The sequence below is a fragment of the Ptiloglossa arizonensis genome, chromosome 3 (assembly GCF_051014685.1).
Source record: "Ptiloglossa arizonensis isolate GNS036 chromosome 3, iyPtiAriz1_principal, whole genome shotgun sequence".
In the NCBI taxonomy this organism is placed as follows: domain Eukaryota; kingdom Metazoa; phylum Arthropoda; class Insecta; order Hymenoptera; family Colletidae; genus Ptiloglossa; species Ptiloglossa arizonensis.
In genome coordinates, this window is record NC_135050.1 from 12994019 (window position 1) to 13015526 (window position 21508).

At 33.1% G+C, this 21508-nt stretch overlaps 1 protein-coding gene across 1 annotated transcript in view; it reads left to right on the forward strand.

Moving 5' to 3' along the window:
* Positions 1-840: 840 nt before the first annotated feature.
* Positions 841-21508, forward strand: part of LOC143144373 (cholecystokinin receptor type A) — a 49018-nt gene continuing 28350 nt past the window's right edge. Inside the window, exons 1-2 of the mRNA XM_076306704.1 lie at positions 841-969; positions 12234-12807. Coding sequence (XP_076162819.1) covers positions 12505-12807 — 303 coding nt within the window. The 5' untranslated portion in view covers positions 841-969; positions 12234-12504. The remainder of the gene's footprint in view (positions 970-12233; positions 12808-21508) is intronic.

Sequence of the window (21508 nt, forward strand, 5' to 3'; positions counted from 1 at the left end):
AAGGGAAAGGGTGAATAGGAATTAATTTAAATCAACTCCATTTCTTGGCCGGGAGGCTGAAATTAATTAATAAATATTCAATATTGCGTCTTTTTTGCTCTTAGTCTGGTATCTTGATTAACAGTTCTTTATTCAGCGTGAATACTAAATTTTAATATCGACGTTTCGACCATACCGGTTAACAAACATAAGTAATAAATGAAAGGGAGGTCCACATGAAATTGTTACATGCTATTTTTTCGAAAAATGTTAAGGATATCGACAGAATTCTTTTTTGATTTTGTAAGGTTTGTAATATCTGTGACATTCCAACTGAAGCGATTGTGCTCGGGAAATCCACGAGTCGAAAATTTTCGATATTTTTTAATAAATTTCCATTCCCATTTCTTGAAAAATCAATTTTTTAATATGTCAATATTTTAGATATCGGCGTTGACATTATTTGAAAATGTTAATGCTACATTTACTAAAACATGGCAATAATGACAGAAAGAAAATTTAAGATTGTTTACAGTCTTTTTGGAAAAATCTTTGACATAATATACTATATCGTGTCTCGTTTACGATGTGCAGACTTAGTAAGTGTTAGTTTGATTTCATAATCCACAATATGTAATACAATACGTTACGTATATCATTCGATAATGTCAATTTGTTTTTATTTTTACATTATGGGTGGGAACGTATACAATAAATCACAAAATTTTGATCTCAAAATATCGTATACACATATGTTTTTGTCAGGTTCGAAAGGGTTAAAGTAAAGAACGTTTTCCATCGCGGAGGGCAAGTGCAAAATACTTTTAACCATGTTGAGCTATTTTAATATCGTCGAATATCGTGGTGATTCTATTGTGCTGGAATATTTCCTTTTAAAGTGTGTATTCTTCGGTTGTTCGTACAGTCGTGTGAGGACCAAGTCGACGAAAGCTGTGTAACTTTTTTAACGACGGATCATCAGCCTTATTGGTATGTAACATTCGTCATTTCTATAGATAATCTTATGTTTTAACGACGTAATTCCTTCGATATTTCTTTTTAGGTTAATGAATTCTAGTTTGAATATTCTGTTAGTGTCTCCTCTACTTCGAATAAATTTCTGTCCAAATGATTATTTCGGTAAAATTTGATCCGTATTAGTATCACGGTACGAACAATTTGTTCATTATCTATACGAATATAATCGCGGATCAATTATTCAGAAATTAGGTACAAGTAAAATTGTACCGAAATAATAGGTAACGTATATAAAGCAACGATGAATAAATTGTTCGTGATCGACGAATGCAGTATTGTATATGTAACAATTAATTTGGATAATATTGGTCTTGTTTACGATTCGTGCAAGTGGTGAAAAGTACAAATAAATTCTGTTCGTATAAAATATCTTTTATTTGTTAAAAGATATGCTATCAGAATCAGTCTTGTAAGAAAATTCACGTTATTACTGTTTGCTTCAACCTGTAATTTCGTATTTCATGGAAATTTAAAAAACCCACTGGTGAGAGTTACGTAAGGACTTACGCTTTCATTGAAAGCAACTGACTAATAATAGCCTTGTTTTGAATATATAAATTTTATGCAGTTAAAGAAATCTGCACCGAACAAAACCATTTTAAATAAGGAACGCGTGTTTTAAGACAAAGCTTTGCACAAAGATAAATGTTGTCGGAAAGTTGATGCCATTAAAATGGAATTTTTTTTCAATTTCATTGTATCAGATTTAAAAATATTCGTTCGTATTATCTAGTTGAAACAATTCAACATGTTTCATAAAATAAATGAAATAATTCGCGAAATATTTATTCCTAGAAATACCTTATGGATCACTAGCTTTATCGGTGAGTAAGCATTTACCACTACTGTACGTAATCTCGCATTCAACGACCTGAACCCTAAATAAATATTGAATTTTCATGCTGCATTGGATTTCATATCGTGGAAAGTAAGCTATCACCTCTCGAAGTAAATGTTTCCTATCGGGCGAAACCAATACTTCAAGATTTTGTAATAAATAATGAAATTTAAAAGTACAATTTCCAACTTAAAATACTTTATGGAAATGAAGCAAATAGTAATTTTAGTGTTAAACATTGATTACGAAATGAATACTACAACAGAATATATAGAACAAGGATAAAATTGTACTGATTTATATTCATACATATGAATACGAATAGTACGCAAACATTTGATACCATTTGTAAATTTTATTCAACTTTACAGTTGTAAGTATATTTCGATACTCAAAGTTAATATTTGCAGGTCTACAACAACTTAGATTGTTAAATAATGATATGTTCAAGCACTTAACAATAAAGCAATTAAAAAAGCTTGAACTCGACTACATTATTTTAACTTATTTTTAATTTTGTGGTCTTCTAAATATTTTTGGTAAGGAAAGAAATATAGGTAACCATCCATTTATTGTTGTATGCATATGCTAAAACAATGCGTTACTTACTTCATATATATTTATTAAAAGTAGTAATATGAGTTTCAAGTGTGTAATGCTTCAATTCAGTGTTTATAAAAGTGTATATTTCTAATAAAATCTATATGAAATAAATAATTGATTTCTCTTACACGTATAAATTACAAGTGTTAAAAGCAAGGCAATAGTTTTTATGATATTCAATGACAAAGGTATCTTTGTGCTTTGTATTTTAATGTCAGTTTCATTTCATAAAGAGGTACTGGTACATAATTACATATTATCATGTTTTACATTGGTATGATTATATCATTAATGAGCAATTATTTCCTTCATAATTTAAATGGAAGAAAACTACAATGATGTAACTACAGCAATTATAAAGGCATTAGAGAATAGCGACTATTACAGTAACAAGCATTTTAATATTTAAGCACAATTATGTAATATATTAATGTACAGATTTTCCTTTCTATTCATAAAAATATTGTTTTGGAGAAAAATTTAACTGTTTCTCAATATAGTTAATTTACGGAGATTTGAATTTTGTATTTTTTTACTTTGTATTATACAAGTTGGAGCACATACATTTTTACACGAACAGACTATAATTCCAACTATTATTGTAATAACTTAGAAACATTCTTTTAACATCAAAAGAGTGTCAGAAAATGTAAAGGAAAAACAATCGAATGTTGTTGATTTCTCGATCAAAAGTTCCTTCAAAGTAGAATTGATATATATGTAACATTGAATTGCAAGCTTCAACGTTGTACATGTAAATTATACATATCGAAAATTGTGTTAAATTTCCATCCTTTAACTCGTACCAATTCTATTTGCTATCTTGATAATATACGATTTAGTCCTACAATATGAAAAATAAATTGTGCAAGAACTGCATTTAATATATATTAACGTGAAAAAGAAGGTTTTAGAAATCGATTTTCGTTTAATATTTAATAACGAATGTACGATAAAATAATAAAATGTAAAACACAAAAACAAAATTTTCATTCTGTAAAATATTCAGCATGTCAATACAATAAAATGTGATAATTCATATGTTGTTTTAATAATTTTAATACATTCTTGTCGAAAGCAGGAGGAATATAAATAATTTCAACTGAAATTTTAACATCAGTGTAATCATTTCAGAATAAAGAAAAAATCAATACTTCATTTAATAATTGTTTATTAATACTGGATGTTAATACAGGGAGCAGAAACGTACGAATTGTTAAACAACATTATTATTATTTTAGAACTCTTTGTACATGAATTTGGAATTTTTAATTTGAATTTAAATGTAATTTAAAAATGTTCAGTTTAATAACTTCATTGTATTTATTAAAATAACGCTGTTTTCGTAAGTTCCTCAAAGATTTTCAATCGAAAAGAATTATTCAACGATTAAGTTCTAAATAATCCTTGTATTTTAAAATAATCGACGAAATTTCAAGAAACTGAACGAATCTGGACTTTGTCGGTGAATATATTTCAAATCGGATACGAGTTGTTTAAATCCCAAGATTAAGTACAGCAACTTATGTACAACGCCAGATTAAATGGCAGGGTGGTGGTGAATAATGCAAGGAAATGATTCGTTCGTATACGTGATACGAATCACGTTATTGGAATTTAAATCCACGCTTAGTTTTGCGGCGCACCTTTTGCTCGAGGAACTACGAATTCAATTCTTCTCTTCTCGTACCGTCTTCAGATAGATTTATACTACTTGAAGTTTTACATAATGAATCTCCTGATGTGCGATATTCCGCTAAACGTTGTCAAGACAAATGAACATTGATGTAAGGTCACGAAGCAGAATGATTGATGAGTCAGTTTCGTTGGCTAAGTAACGACGAAATTTCGTTTCACGAATTATTCGAAAATCTAGAGAGGAAGAAAACATTTTAATTGGAAGCAGATTATTCGGTGAGTAACTTAACACTCTATCTGTACAATAAAAGAAATTACTCAGCAACCTGACATTTCAACTTTTGTTCCGTGTTTCTTAAAGAAAACTCTGACAACTAAATAAAAATATTTTAAGAAAAAGCAATGTTTAAAGAACCACATAGCGAAGTAAGATTTGTCTTCGTGAAACGACATTACAGAATTTTGTCACGTAGCTAACATGGTGTTCGGTAACTATTTGGAGAGCCATTACTTCCAGAGGTTTGGTCGGCAAAATTTCTGACAGGATTTAAGCCCTTAAGAGATCATTACACTTTTGGCAAATGTGTCAAAGTAATACATATCATCACACAATTTTCAATTTTATTTGAAATGGATTTTGCAACAAGATAATGTTTCGATTCGTCTAATAAAGCTATTAAATAGTTATTTTAATATAGAAATGGAGTAATAAAATGTACTGCACTTTATATTTATGAGGTTGATACAAATCATTACTAAATCAACGGTATTTAGGCAAACTATATTTATTATTAGATCGTTGAAATTGATCAATGTAATGTCTATTAATCACTTGCACAATATTCCAATTCAAAATTTGTGTTACTCTTAACGACACAAAACCAATATCGTTAAAGAGTTAAATTTATTACCTCAATAATTTCGTGTCAATTTTGTTTCAACCTGAACAAATGCAGTATTAATTCAAGAATCAAGATATTCGTGCTCTATATTAATAGAGATTAGGTAAATATCGGGAATCTAATTTTACTTTGCATTGTAGAAGAATAGCAAGTCTGTCATTCTTTTGTTCACATTTCATATTTTCATTATAATCTTTTGAAATGTACTGACACAGGTTAGAAAATCCTGGGACAATCTTTACGTATAAAATCTCATCTGTTTACGTATACACGTGTATCCGATTTTGCAATTGACAAGCGTCAATAAAATACCAGATATTGTCAAAAATATAAAAGAACTGAAACAAAAGGTCTGTGAGGCATTTCAAGAGTTAAAAGTTCAAGAAATATTACAGCGTCTGTGTATCAATAATACGGCGAACATAGCTGTGAACACTATTGAAAGTAATATTCTCATGACTTACTTCAACAAAATAAGCCACTAGCAAAATTATGACACAGATAGGTTTTTGTTCGGACAGAATGTTTTCGGGCTATTTGTATATTGTCAAGATTAGAATTAACGGTCTCGACGATTCACCTCGGATTTTCCAGAAATTAGGAGGAATTTATAGATCGATGTGTACAATTTAGGGTGTAGAAAGGAAAATTTATTTCAACGTCTTATATGCAGGCGGAGTAGAAAAACATGTGAAATGAAAAAAATACACAACAATAGAGTGAAAAATTTATGTATCGTACTTCAAGTATTTAATAGCTTTTTGACACACACATTTTTTGTAGCGCTGAATTAATTAAAATATTAGACTCCACGAGTGTGTGTCGCCTGCGGCGTGCAACGCGCGAGAGGCAGCGTGCTGTAACGTATCAGAATCTGTTCCACACTCGTGTAGTCAACTGCATTAAAATGCAGAGTTTCTACTTTGGCGGAAAAAGCGCGACGTATGACAAGCGGCGTAAATATCCATATTTTTCTAGCCTAAGGTGAGAATCTAAAATTTATATATTTTATTGATATCCATGCAGCCGTTTCGACTCGATTATGTTACACGTGTACACATACACGCATATAAACATACATACATAGAAATATAAATATAAATATAATATATGTATAATACGCTAAATACATTTTATATATAATACGTAAATATATATAATACGTTTAAATACATTCTTTCTTCTAAGAGTCAAAACGTGATGTTAAAACGCTTTAAAACTATTTCTTGCGTAAAATAATTTCTTCTAAGTTTTTCTTGATTACATTACTTTCCTTCCTTATTGAGCCGTACAGTAAAAACAAACTGATCTCGAAAAATCCAATGTCTCTAGATAGGGTGTTAAGTTACATTGTGTCTGTGGAGGATTAAAGTAAACCCCTTGTGATAGTACTCGTTCCCACCATATTGTTGGAATACATCACAAAGAAACCTCACCCCACTCTACGCCAGAATCATATTACATAATAAATTCAGGGTGAATTTGAACGAGAAGGTTTTCTTGTTGTTTTTCGAATCTACGCATAGTAATTATATAATTTATACCGGTTAACCGTGAGAATTAATAGAAACATTCTGTTGAGAAATTGAAAAAAGAAAGTATATTTTAAAAAATGCTCAGAATAATGTCCGCTAACTTGGATAAATTTTATAGACGATTAATAAATGATTCTCTTGCTTTAATATTGTATCATCTGAAATTGGGAAAGTAACGCTGTACGTGATTGCTTTAATAGCTCTTATCGAAGTGGTTGGCTATCGTTTCGAGAATTCGTTAAAAATTTGTTCTTAAATTCTGTCCGAACGGAAAGAATTAATGGACCCCGATGGCGACACAACGGCGTTTTTCTCAGACGTTACCATTGAAATAAAAGTTTCAAACTTTATTCCACATTTCTTCAAAATATTGTTATTGATTCTACCTGGCATGTAACGGTAATTTCTTTTACAAGTTCCATGGTGGTCGTCTAAGTATTGTACGAGAGATTGAACCTTTTAAGGAGTAATTCTATTTCTTCTTCTTTTTAGCGGGACTCGAGATTGTGGCGATAAAATTTAACTATTAGACTGTATAAAAAGAAGTGTCGATTCTTTAAAAGAGATCCCGAGAGGTTCATCCAGCCTGATATCAACTTTGAAACTAATACAGTCTATGAAAGTTGAATGAAGAAATATCTCGATACAATGGAAACGTATTATATACTTTTAGTTGAAAGAAAAAATTTCTCTTGGAACAATCTGGTGGTGCAAGAAGTCTTAGATATTTACCTTCTTACCCTGCTTTTTCTTTTACTATCATAAAACACGTTTTATGAGGTCAGTTAAATTCGTACGCGTTAAGGGCGAATGAGAACGTAGTCAATTGTAATTCTAGAATTAGGTCTAAACAAATTCATTACATAAATTTTAAGAGTTTCGAGAGTTTTGAGAACTTCTTAGTCTGGAAAATAAAAGATTAATTCAAGATGTACTCGTTCTTACCTTTTAACGGTTTGTCACTTCGTTGAGTTCTTTTCACGAGTTCATGATATTTTACTCTAGGGAACGATTTTGTTAATTTATCCATTCTAATGGCACACAAGTAATCGTAATCGAAGGTAAATCTGATTTCTTTTGCCGTAATGGTAAATTCGTATAATCAATAAATGTTGCAGTATCTTTCGTCTCCAGTCGTTGAATTTAAATTTAAACGTAAAACTTGCATCCAATGCATACCTAATTCTACGACTTTATTGTTCTAGTTAGAAACTTGGGAAACTGTTCTTCAGCTCTCGGAAACAAATGAACGCATTTTTTTTTATTACAATTTTTTCTTTATAATTTGGTATTGACGCCAAAAAATGTGTTTGTAATTCTCTTAACTAGAACGTGAGATTACATCATCCTCTTTGGCATTGGTTTAAGATAAAAATTATTACCTACCCCTGCTTTCAAGCGGATTGGCGGTTTTAATTTTGTCACTCGAAAGATTGCACTATTGTGCAATCGTTACAGATGAATATGTCGTGAACTGTTGAAAGTTGAAGCGAATGGTCAAACTATGGTCAAGTAATTTCTCAGTTCTCTTGAATTTATCCTCAGGTTTCGTTAAAATTGATGTATAATACTTCATGCCATCTCTTTGCCAGTTATTGATTTGGGTTAAATCTGGGTCAGGTCTATGTTAAGTTAAATATTTGTCGATTTACTCAGAAAGTTTCGTTAAAATCAATGCGTAACTCTTCGGTGTGAGGGTTAGATATGAAATAAGAATCATTTATTGGCTTGTTAGATTCCTCCTGGCGCAATATGTGCGTGGAAGTGAATAAAGAAAATTTCGTTTTTGTCATGATTAAATAAAGCACATTTTCGTTTTTATCTCACAATTTTCATCATACCCGGTCGTATTTTACAGGCGTTTACGTACTAATGGCATTGTTACAAAACATATAGCTTTGTTGTCGTTAAAATTAAATCTCACTTAAGCTCACAAAATACGAGTTTGCATTCGACAAAGAGATCTATCGTTAAAACTACCTCAAAGAAATATTAAAATGAATTCGTTGCAAAAAGTTAATTCAACTTTCATTTAAAATATTGAATTGTTAAGTAAAACAGTTTCCACTTTTTATGGTAAATTGCGCTATATATAAATTCAGTTATTTTTCAATACACTCTTCGATCAATTGAATTACTTTTTCTATCAAATGAAATATAGATTAAAGGAATAGAACTGTGGCAGTTCATTTCATTCATTTTGTGACAGATATTAATTTACAAGATAACTAAATCTTGTTCTTTCTATCTCATTGTATTATTATTAGAGCGTCCAAGAAAAGATTAAACGTTGCTTTTTTTATTGCAAACGTTACAGGAATTTTAAAGCATTTATCGCATATACAGTGGCTCTTGTAAGTTTACGATGATGTGATTTTAATTGTAAATTAACTTCCTTAAAACATCGAATAAAGCAACGTATATATTTTCATTTCGATAACAATAATTGCGGTTACTAATTTGGAGTTAAAAGATTTCTTTTTGATCCACGTCAGTAGAGAAAAATAAAAATCGTATTAATATTTTAATTTTGGAGTAGCAGTTGCGAGTAGAAAAGTGCCTACAATTTTATGGGCAATAAATGTATTCCTTTTTTTTAATGTGCAATACAGGTAAAGCACCGAGATATTTCGTACGTTATCCAGTACTTTGCCATGTACAGGCGTGCCAGAGTGGAGTGCGATAGTGAATTCACGCAACAGACGTCAAGTGATATTTAAATTTCTTTTATTACTCACTCTCACGGTAAGGGTAGTTAGGTCCGTCGACTGTATATACAGCTCGATACTATCCCCTACTATTGTAGGCGATATCTGCAATTTAGAGGCTACTACAATAGTTATCCCAAGAATTTAATGCCGGTCTTTTCTTGAATAAAAATCCGATATATTATAAAATTCACGTGGGAGAATGTAATTAAAGCAATTGTGGCATTCGAAACACTAGTTATTATGGAGTAAATGTATCACCTATTTCATTATACCGTAACTGTACTCTTAATTTACGAGACTAAACCATAGAATTATTTAAATGAATGAAACGATTGATGACTGCAGATACTGTGTATGCGAAAGGCAATATAGACTGATTATTTTTTATGATTCGGTGCTATATTAGCTTCCGAAATAATCAACATTGTAACGCCACGTGTAACATCGGCAACCTATTCCTCAAGATCATTTTTTAACAAGATTTTAAGGTTATCGGGATTTTTTTTTAAAGGAATCCTTTATTCTTTTTTACTTTATTCTTTCGTTTAAAAAAAATGACCTTAAGAAAAAATTCATTTCATCGTTACGTCTACCCTTTGGAATAATGTAACTTTCGTCTGAGAAGTTTTTTAATACGATAATAAACAAGGCGGATATTCTGGTGATCCCATTTGGCTGAGACACACTGTATACTTGGTATGGTTGGTAGGGAGGAAATAACTTTAATGATTGAATCGGTATGGTAGATTTCGGTATACATTTACATCGGAGAGTGCACTGCGTCGAGCAATGTGTTTCGAAGTTGTGGAGATTTTGACGTTTGACGGAAGAGCTTAGTGACTCGGGTTAAGTCAAACAGAGACATTCAATAGCACTGGATGTGTGATTAAACTAAGTTCGGGAATTACACTCCGCAATAAATTAATCGAGCACTTTAAACCACCTGAGGCATACCAAATTTCGAAGCCCTGTAATTTTTCGAATAATAGCCGTACACCGATGATGGAACAAGCACCATGAAGTTCGAAAACTCGGCTTTCGAATCATATCGAACCGTTTTCTCAGCGATGCTTTTTCAAGCAACGGTATTAATTTTTCTCGAGCGTGCATTTATTGTTTTAGACTATCGCGTAAAAGAAGTCAAAATTGAAATATATTATTAATTTAATATTTTTGTTTTCTTTTGATCCTTTTAATTTCTTTATTTTATACCGAGCGAAAATCTTACTCTCTTTGATCAATCGAGCAAGGTTCGATTCTGTCTAAAATAGCTAACCGAAAATGTAAAACAATATTTTTTCACGAGGAACTTCGCCTTAAGGAAAATCGATTCTAAAAATTCTTGGCGAACGTATATCACTTGGTTAGTGTGTCTGGCTATTATTCGTTGTTTCTACCAGTCTTTGTGTATGTAAAGATTGATCTTATAGATCGTGGATCTAACAGTGGACCAGTTCTATGAATTTCGAGATAAAATAACTGGCGGTACGAAGCCCTTTCAAGATAAAATAACTGGCAATATCGTGCCAGTACGAAGACCTCACCTGGCTTATATGTTTCGGTAATGATTGAGCTGACCAGTGAACGATTACGTTAGTTCTACTCACCGGTTGTTTCCTAGGCCTCGGGTAGAAACGGAACGATCCCATTTCACCTGATTCAATTCAAGAGAAAGACCATCGTAGTGGTTCATGCGGCGAGAGAGTCAGTACACAATAGAGATTTAGAAAGGCTTTGCAACGACCAGTGTAGGTACGTTATGGGTTTGCAATTCGGCATGATATCGATAGCTTGTGACCAAACACGGTGATACCATCGTGTTGATTATGGTGTATTGTAACTATACGCCCATTGGGGCCGTGTACGTTTAATTTCCGGGGTAATTGCAGAAATGTTATGTAAATTGCATTCAATGTGATACGTTATTAATTGTTCACCATCGATCTCGCTATCTTCTAACTAATTAGAAGCAGTTCGAGTGGATAATATTTGCAAATATCGGTTCAAATAGAAATCACGAGTAATGCACGTTGTATTAAATTACAACTGTACCAGACGAATTTTTTCGCGAGCTTGATATTTCTACTTCTTCTCGATTGTATTCTATTAAAATAATAGACGCGGTACTTGTAATGAAAATTGAGAGTGGAGTGATATGGAACACTTATTTCATTGTGGTCATAGCTTTTGATTCGGAATTTGATTGAAACAAAAGTAACAGGCGTTCGTGCTATGTAATTATATATTTCTTATAATAAGTTTCTTTGTGTAACATGATAAACGAATTTGTATTAATTTACACGCGTTGGATTATAAAATTATCGGTGATTCTATCTTATAGTAGACAATCGTGTAAGAAGAAATGACACATCTAAGAAGAAATAAAATTTCAGTGTGTTTGAGTTTCTGGGAATGAGAATTGTGTAAATCAGTATCGTGGTATCGTGAAATGCAAATGTTTAGAATTTAGTAAACGACAAAAAACGATGACACATTTTGCTAGTACCTAATATCACGTTAGATATTCGTGTTTGGGCTCGTTTTCATCGAGAGGATTTTGCTAAATCATTAAAAATTTTCTCGCGAAGATATGGTAAAAAGTATAAAAATTAAAATGTTCAATGGTAGACGATACATTCTTTCAACCATATCCTTGTTTACTTGTGACATTACGGTGTACATGATTGGTGCTGATATGACTGAGAAACAACTTTTGAAATATTTCTGATCGTCATAAAATAATGGTACATTTGTGATTCGCGATGTGGTAGCAAAGTAGAAATTAACCCTCGAACGAAAATAACTTGGTTGAATTTAGCGACCCGGGTGGTTTGATCATTCCTTGTTAGAGTTTCTCTCGAAAGTTTATAGGTCATAACTTGAACTATCCACTTAAAATTTCGAAGTGGTACCATGTTACGAACTAAAATATTCGTACGCGTAGTATTATAAAATATCTTTTATAATATCGTAACTCTTTATTTTTCAGATTTGACAAGCTGCTGTTCCGAATTCTACGAGGAGTGCCGCGAGAATGTGTTTGAAACTAGGAAGAAACAATAAAAGCCAATCGCGCGACACCTAGTGTAAATACAAAGTGGAAATGATAACTGCAACACAGCGACACGTTTTAAATAACTGCAACACAGCTTAATTTCGTTTCGTTCAAATACTCATGGAGAAACAATCTGTTCGACGTTGTTTATTTGAAGTGGAATACAAAAGGATGAAACGCGGAGTGTAAACGGACGGGATTCAGAATGTCGGTTATTGATTACAATATGTCCGATAATGCAATACCCATCGACTATTTCAGTGCCGTTGATACGGAACAATCGTTTATCAGCGATGTGTCACCCCTCTCGACGATGACTTCCATCGTTGTGAATGTCACTTTACCTAAAATAACGAAGCGTGGCCAAGCCAATCTTCTGGAGAATTTGATCGTACCTTTGTACGGAACGATATTTTTACTTTCGGTAGTTGGAAATTCGTTGGTGTTGATCACGTTGGCACGCAACAAGAGGATGCGGACTGTCACCAATGTTTACCTGTTGAATTTGGTACGTAAGCCTCGTTGGTGATATTTCTTATAAGTTTTCCTTGTATTTGTCTGTTTTACGCCCTTATGCATGTTATGTACTGCCCTGAACTTGTAGGCAATGCGCAGTCCAGAACAAAAGTTGCTTGCGAACTCAGCCGATAACTTGAATTATTCGTTCTCCTTTATTATTAACGGAATAGCACGGCATGATTGTGGCAATAAGTTTGAAACAACTTCGGGATTAGAGACTAGTCACTTAAAATAGTTCTTAGTGTCACGTGTAATATTTTCAGAGGAATGGGTACGGTATTATGTGCATCTACTTCGTAGAAGTTGAAATTTACGCGAAACTGCGGCATGATGTAGGAAGCCTACGGTATAATGTATTCTCACATTCCAGACATCGTTGTGATGAATGTACCTCGAAAATAGGGGACACTTTGTATCATTTACGAAGTTGGCTCTCTGCTCTCCTATCTATGGCCACTATATACGACTAGGAATAGTGATTTACAATTCAGACATGAGCATTGGTACTGTCTACCAGATATTTGTGAATAGGAACGGTATAATTCAATTTTACTTCATTTCGTAACACGAATGCACAAAGCGTGACATTCGATGAAATGTTCGGGTTTGTTACACAAGTGTTCTTCGCTGAAGCGATTTTTATTATTGACATTTCCACGGAAAAATTCTATGAACAATATTAAGATTCTCATCTGTACGAAGAAATGTCGATAATGAATATTCTTGCGAGAAATCGATCGAGAATCGATAATATTACTTTAAAATATGTGAAATCAATTCTTAATGGTTTTAACTTTCTATTTTACATTGTTCATTGTCAATAAGTTAATTATACATATATAATAATAATAAAAATAATTAAAAAAAAAAACATTAACGATTCTTCGTGAACGTCCACTGGATCTTATCTTAAAGCTGAGCCTAAGTGTTACTATCTGTTTCCATCGACCACCTGGACCAACATCAAAAGCACATTCTCCGTAATTACAACCAGATGTCCATCCAATTACTGTAATGCTGCTATTAAGACGTCTAGTCCATCTCCTTGAAAACAGAGCAAAGACAACAGTCGGTTAATGTATCATTAATTGCAAATGGGTTAACATTCGTTAACCTCCTGGACTAAGGTCTGGAATACGTTCCCTGTTACACAAGGGTGTGTGGATACTGGAGATCTCAGTGGATCGGAAGAAATTGGGTTTTTCGGCGAATGTCCTATCTCGACCCCATGAAACGCTACGACAAAAGCACTCCTTTTTGCTGAGAACACTATTCGTCTACACTTTCAAACAACATTTGTATATCTTCACTTGTATCATTGTACTACACAATCGATGCATGTATTTTGGATACATAGCCAACTATAAATTTATTTCAACTTCTGATATTGATACGTGTCCGCAGTTATTTACAACTTTTTCGTAGATTTATTAGAAACTTCTAAAATGTAGATGTTTAATTCGTAGGAATATTTGCATGTAAATAAAATAAAATATCCAAGTTCAATTTCAAACGAGTGTATAATTTAAATTACCTTTCGCTCTTCTGCTTTGGAAGCATCTTTAACCATTTCCCAAGCAAAAGACTGAAACGTAATTTAAAATATACGTTGGTTTGGTACTGCACTTGCCTCGTGTACTTTATTTATGAATTTACAAATCATTACAACTTTCTCATGCATTTAAATACGTAAATATCATTAATTTCTTTCTGTTTTATACATTCGTTATAAATTGATAAAATTTACAACTTTTCGTAACTTTCTTGTACATCTGTCAGAAACATCATGAAGTTGTACACTCCTGCTGTTGACATAACCAACCGCCTAGATTCTAGCCAATATCCGAATAATCGAAAACAGGGCAGTCGTTCCTAAATAAACAGAAATACCATCAGACTTTATGGGGTTTTTCGTAGTTAAGTCTTTGTTATCGATTAGCTTTCTATCGCATTCACCTTGCAATAAAGTAAAGTTTTATCGTTAAATCCGATACCTCGTTTCTTTCGGTAACTGTTAGTAGAATTTCTTCGTATAACTTTCCAACAGTTTGTTTCCTCTCTACACCTAATTTACTACATTACCGTAAACGGATCGTTTTCTGCACGCTTGCAATTAAGTCGTAAAAGCGATCGAAACATCTGTCGCTAGTGGACGCCCCTTCTAACAGTACAACGACTTTATCTGCATCAAATCATCCGATTCTCTATCCCTCTCGTCTTGTTCTACTACGAACTGATGAAGTTCTCAAGGATTTTCCTACAAATTGGTATTCACTAGATTCGTTAGTTTAAATAACAAGTCCATCGTCCAATTTCCTTATTTAAACAGTGTGCAGGAAGAATCACAAAATCGGTTAAGAATCACAGCTCAAGATCAATTTAGGTCAGCGTAACGCGAGAAGGCGAACAAACCGATCAATCCACACGAAGAAACATTTAAGAACAATTCGCACACAGTCCAGAAAAGGAACAGTCACGATTCAGTGATGTTGCAGTGTTAGAGAATTCACGTTCCTCGTTTATAACTCTCGTTCAATTTATTATTAGTTTATTCATTAATACCATAAAGAATACAGGAGGAGAATGATATTCTTCATGTTTAAATCGAAGTTCAAAGTTAGCATTTTCCATTATTAAAATCAAATGCAAGCGGTCATCGAACAAAGCTGTAACGAGCTTTCGCGCAATAAACATTTGAAATTTGAGAACTCCATTGGTTCGGAATTTAGAAATTTCTATTCAGTGAATTCAATTCCAAAGCACAAATATACTATTATCAGAGTTTGGAGTGTATTTTCCCACTTTAGACGTATTCTAAACATCTTTGTACTCCCTTCAAGATACTCTTGGAAAGTTGTACTTAGAACAGATGCTTCAGAACACCAGCGAAGGTTGTGTGTGCCCCTTGCTCAATTTCGCATACACTCTGCATAATTGTAAGTCGTTCAAGTTCTAATTAAAATCAGGAGATTTCCTGCGCACGAGTAACTAATCTACAGTGTGCCGTGGCAAAGGAGTGTACAAATTCTAAATCTTCAAATTAGGGGATAAATCACGGATGTATCGTAAGCCCGGTTTATATCGTAAAATTTAAACAATAGAACTGATAATATTGTTCAATAATCGACAAAATGATGCGGTGAAGGTAGTTTCGATGCTAAATGAGCCAAATTCTAATGAACTTTAAAAGGTTGTGGTTATTAAAGAAAGTATTTTCGAATTATGCTGTCCTTTTGTGAGTATAATTAATACAACACGCTGGTAAAGTTTGGTCGAAACGTTTAGCAACACTGTACATTTAATTCAAACGAGTATACTTACAACAATCTGTAGAAGTTTCAAAATTTTTACAAGATGTTAAAAGTTTTGTATTTTTCAAAACAAATTCATTCATTAGTTTTCATGTACGACTAATTTTTATGTCTACATTATACTTTTACGAGAGTATTACTAATGTGTTGTCGAGGATTTCTCTGGAGAATGGGTTACATCTGTTATCGCATGTAACTCCCATCGTTTCTGAATTGTGATTTTGTGACACGAATATAATTATGTAGTCCAAAAAGTATTACGGTTGTTTTTTTTTTTTTTGGAGCTGTAGAGTTTCTTCTTTCAATATATTCCAGAAGTTATGACAAAGGGGATGGAAACGAGAGGTGGTGTGAGTGACTGGGGTATATCGCTTCATTTGTTTGCGTTAGTGAGCTATAGCATTCCTTTGATGTGCTTGACAAAAAGCGACTTTACTGGGTCCTAGCCATGATACTCTCGACAAACTGGCTTGTTGGGAATTTAACTGCTTCGAGTCCATTTTAATAATGTTAGATCGCAGCGAAAACGTTGACCCGACGAGATGCTTCAAATGTGGCAGTTAGGCATTAGTTAGTTCTTCCGGACTTCGGTTACAGAATTCGATTGCAAGTAGACACACACTGTTACGGATATCCACAGATTCTAAAGTGACCTCTCCAATGAAAAGCGTGAAAACTTCGCAATTTTCTAACACGACGGTCCCACACGTTAACTAGATTCAACGATTTGTCCATCTGGTTTTCTTAACTAAAGTTCTTTAATCATGGATTTTCTATACTTATTTAAATTCAATTTAAATACATTATAGTATAATTACACGACAACCATATATATCCTCACCATAAATTCTTTCAGTAAAATTAACGATAATGTACTATACTTAATCAATTTAAGCGTGCTAAACTGATATTACTGCTAGTACAAGGTAATTAAATTTAAGAACAAAACCGGTGTCAAATTGAAAAGTATCGGTATTTGCGAAGTAATCGAGGAAGCATCTATAGAGATTGTGTTGCGGTAAAAATAGTATTTAAAATGAGAATAACTGACGACAGAGTCTACAATTTTCACCGATCGTGACAAATGTACAAACGATTAATTTTTCTTGCCGTTCGAAAGTTAAAAGAAACAAATTATGTCGTCGATTAATAATAGAAAAGTTATCCACGATCAATAAGGAGTGATAACGAAATATTATACATGAATTTTATAAACAGTGCGCAAAAGAATTAGTAATAATTTATTATGCAGACAAAAGATTATACTACATAAAATGAATATTTCACCGCGTACTGTTTCGTGCAATATACTTGAGAATTAGTAATTAGAGAAATCAATGATAATTTACAGTATGAGTTCGACGAATGAAACAAAACATAGTTAAACGTTCGAGAATTTGTGTTTTATTCCCTATTCATACCGATTTGTTCAATTTTTTTTCGTACCATACGCAATTTGTTTTTTCTTATCAGTGATCGATACAATGCAGAAGAATCAAAACCAGAATCGAAACGTTTATAGCTTATCGTGGTATTGGAATTTTCCGTTCCCACATGGGCCTGCTTCGAGCGCCTGGAAGAATGTATTGCGTGCGGTAAACACTTTAACGCCGATTTGTCGCCAGGTTCCCCGAAGGGCACGAGCGACCCTTCACAGGGGGTCGTACAAGACCACCGAGCGTGAAAGCGAGAGGGAATGTGTGTGATCCGAAGAAAGTGAAGAGTGTTTGGAAAAGACGAACGATTGAGATAAGCGAACGTGACCCGATGTCTCAAGTGAGAGAGATTGAGGATTAGAATGAAAGGGAATGAATGCGTGTGAAGATTTAAGGTTTGAGAGAAGAGCGTTTAGAGCAGTTTTTAATCTTTGGCAGTCATTGAGAGCCCTTGTTGGAAAAGCGCGTCGTGTAAACAAGGAATAGCGTAGTTAGCGTAGTCAGTGTAGTGAGGGTAGTCACTAATTGTGCGATTTGTTAATATTTTGTTCCCACTACTACATCATTCGATACACGTGTATCCTAGAATTGTATTCACCCTTGTTCTATAACCACCATCGCTACTTACTTAAATACAATTCCTACATTATTACTGTACAAATATAATATATTAATTTTATTTTTCGATACCATAATCAAGTGCGTCCTTGACTTTACAATTAAAGAAAGTGATTTTTTATGTTACATAATATCATCAATTATTTTCTTTCAACCACTCAAACAAATTGAAGTAGGGATGTGAGGTATACCAAGTTATTTTACATAAAAACGTTTCAGCGTTCAGGAAAGCTTTCTGAGAGAGATTGACCTACTACAAATCCAGGTTTAAACCTATCGGACTATAAAGTGCTGAATACCTTTGAAAAGTAGGTACTAAGAGAAGGAATATTATTAAAGTAGCAACCGAAATTTTATCGGAAGCGGTTTGTACAACGATCAATGACTGGCCGAAACTTTAATATCAAATTTCGTATTTCGCACAAAATATGGCGCTGAAGAGTTTCTCTCTCTGTATCTTTTATTCACATACCCGGTGAGAGATGTTTATACCACGACATTTATATCAGATGAGCTGAATAATTTCCTCTATTTTTGGGAATAAAAGAAAATATATCGTTCCAATCTTGCTTGGTTCTAGGAACGACACATCCGATGTTAGCAATTTTGATACATTTCAGTAAGGTCTGCAATAAAATTAAAATCGGCAGGTTTCATGGCTTATATTAATTTAAACAAAAGATGTATCCACAATTGTCTGCTCCGTATAATAAAACGTTTCAACGCCAATGTATTCTGTTTTCATCTCACAGTCCTTTTATGCATCTAGAATCTTTAGTGTAGGTTTGATTAATTAAGCAGTAGTTGGGATCTTACTCGACCAAAAACTTTTGTTTAAAATGACAATATATTTCTTGAGGTCTATATAGGTATTATTAAGCATCACTGAAAGGAATTCAGTCTTCGCGAAACTTTGTTACCGAGTGTTACTTATTGCGTTGCGATAATTCCAAGTGGAAAGGTCACAATCGGTATACGAAAGCTCCTCGGGAAATGTCATTGGAAATGAGAAAATTATTGGAATTATTTCTAAGGAAGGTGCATACTATTTAGAGCAAAAAAAGAAAATTAAGGAATGTGGGTTCGATACGAGCTGCGCATTTTTATTGATACACAATTTCAGCTGTAACATACTATTGACCAAAGCGATCACATCTATTCGTATTATTTATTGTTAGTTGTGTGATGGGGACAAGTGGAGCGAGCCAGGGATCCCTTTTGCCCCTATGCCGGTCCGTTTGTCTTCTTTCCAGCTTTGAATAGTACATTTGCAGTGTTTGTTACTATGTAGTAACACCGTGAGAAGAACATACTGGGAAAGCCCAAAATTGCATTGTTTGAACCAAGGTTATCTCGATAGTCACCGGTGAAAAATATTAGCAAATACTAAACGATTGATCGAGTAGAGGTGGCGAGTATCGAAAATGCATTATTGTTATTTATTGGAAAAGCTCCATTAACTTGTGAAAGTTTAAGATGTAAAAAATAATAAGATTAGAAGTATCGTAAGATATTGAAAAGAAGTTCAGTGAATGTCCAGTGTTGGAACATGTGGAAAATATGATTTCAGTGGTTAGTACTTAAAAAGTTTTTTGCATACTTTTCTTAAAAGAAACTTTTTTTTTATTTCGGCGCATACACTGGTTTAGATGAAAAATGATTAAACAACGAAGTTTAGGGATTCGCTCGTTGTAAATCGATCGCCTAGCTTCACTTTTTTGAAGAGTAGTACCCTACAGCATTTTATAGTCTGGATCTCTCCTCCTTTCTCGTCTTAAAAAATAAAGAAGTAGCTTTTATAATCGTAGTTTCCTCGTTTAAAACTTTTCACAATCAGCATTAATAAAATCCTGTGCTTCCTTGGCAGAAAGATGTTTTATAGTGCTAGAATTAATTTACAGCTTTTTCTCTGCTTTCTGTGTAAAGAGGTATTAAATAAAGTGTATGCAAATCATCATTTAGAAAGGATTTAATAAATCTATGTACACGAAATGAAACAGTGAAATTACTACCGCTTCGAATGTGGAATATAGAGTGTAGTCATCATACAGTGAAATTCTCAAAAATATTACTTGAGTGTAACAAATTTAAAATAACTCTATTAATTATAGAATCAAATTTATTCTACTCATATTCGTGTAAACATTCTAAGAAGTATTATGTGAATATAGATTGGCAAGTCTTTCTTTAAGATCACTTATAATTTCTTCTTAATCATAATTGTACAAAATCACAGTGTCAAAATGGCTCAAACAATCATTTATAACCATGATTATGACTTGTTTTACTAAAAGTGAAGAATTAGTAAAATTATTAAACTTCGTCCAATATTCCAATAAGAATAGAACATTAAATAAACGAAGTTTGTCATTTTGTTATCCAACCATATGTCGTATATACCTGATTATAGAATATGTTAGTGCTTCTGCTTCAGTATTTTATACTAAGCCAAAATTTGGCCAAGAAAACATGGTAAATCCCTAAAAGGAGGAGTTTTAGTCAGCTTCTGACCGAGTAGCTTCCTTTGATCGTTTTCATCGACCGATCTTGATCGCTGAAACATGATTGTGCACTCTGATTCCACCTATTCTGTAGCAGCTTTCATGTTTCATATTTTATGTTTCGTACCTACCTCGCCAAAATAATGATTCGTACACAAACCATCTTTTCCTCGGCGAACGAGAGAGAGAAAGAGAGAGAGAGAGAGAGAGAAATATAGTAAATTTAATAGTGGTTATGTTACTGCATTGCTTGCAGTTGTTAATTTAATTTATTTTACGAAAACTAGATCAAAATACGCGTAAATGACCAAAGACATATAACAATCGCTGAACTAGTTAGATAGGTCCATTGAAATACGAAATTTACGGTCGGATTCAATATATATTCGATGTGTTCATATAATTGATAACCTTAGTTTATGTTACAGTATTCCGTTTCTGTACAGCATATGCAGAATCAGCATCAAAAATTCCTGCCATAGATATTGTTACATCAATGCATGATTCGTTCTGTTTTTTACATCAATAATGATACACAAAATCGCTTTTATAATCAGAAAATTCTTCTAATAAATTTGCAAAGTATTCTTCGGTTTTTGAACGATAAATTCCAAATAGACTGAAAATGGTATAATACGAACCCAAAGAACGCAATAAAATCGAATTGAAACGAAAAGACAGTCATGTCCACCTGTTGTTCGTTTCAATTTTGCGTTGCTACGTCTCTTTGTATCTCTTATTTTGTCCGCATCACACTCTCAGACTCCATCGTCAATTATTCATTGTGATGTAGCATGTCCGATGAAAAATGCACATGCAGGAAT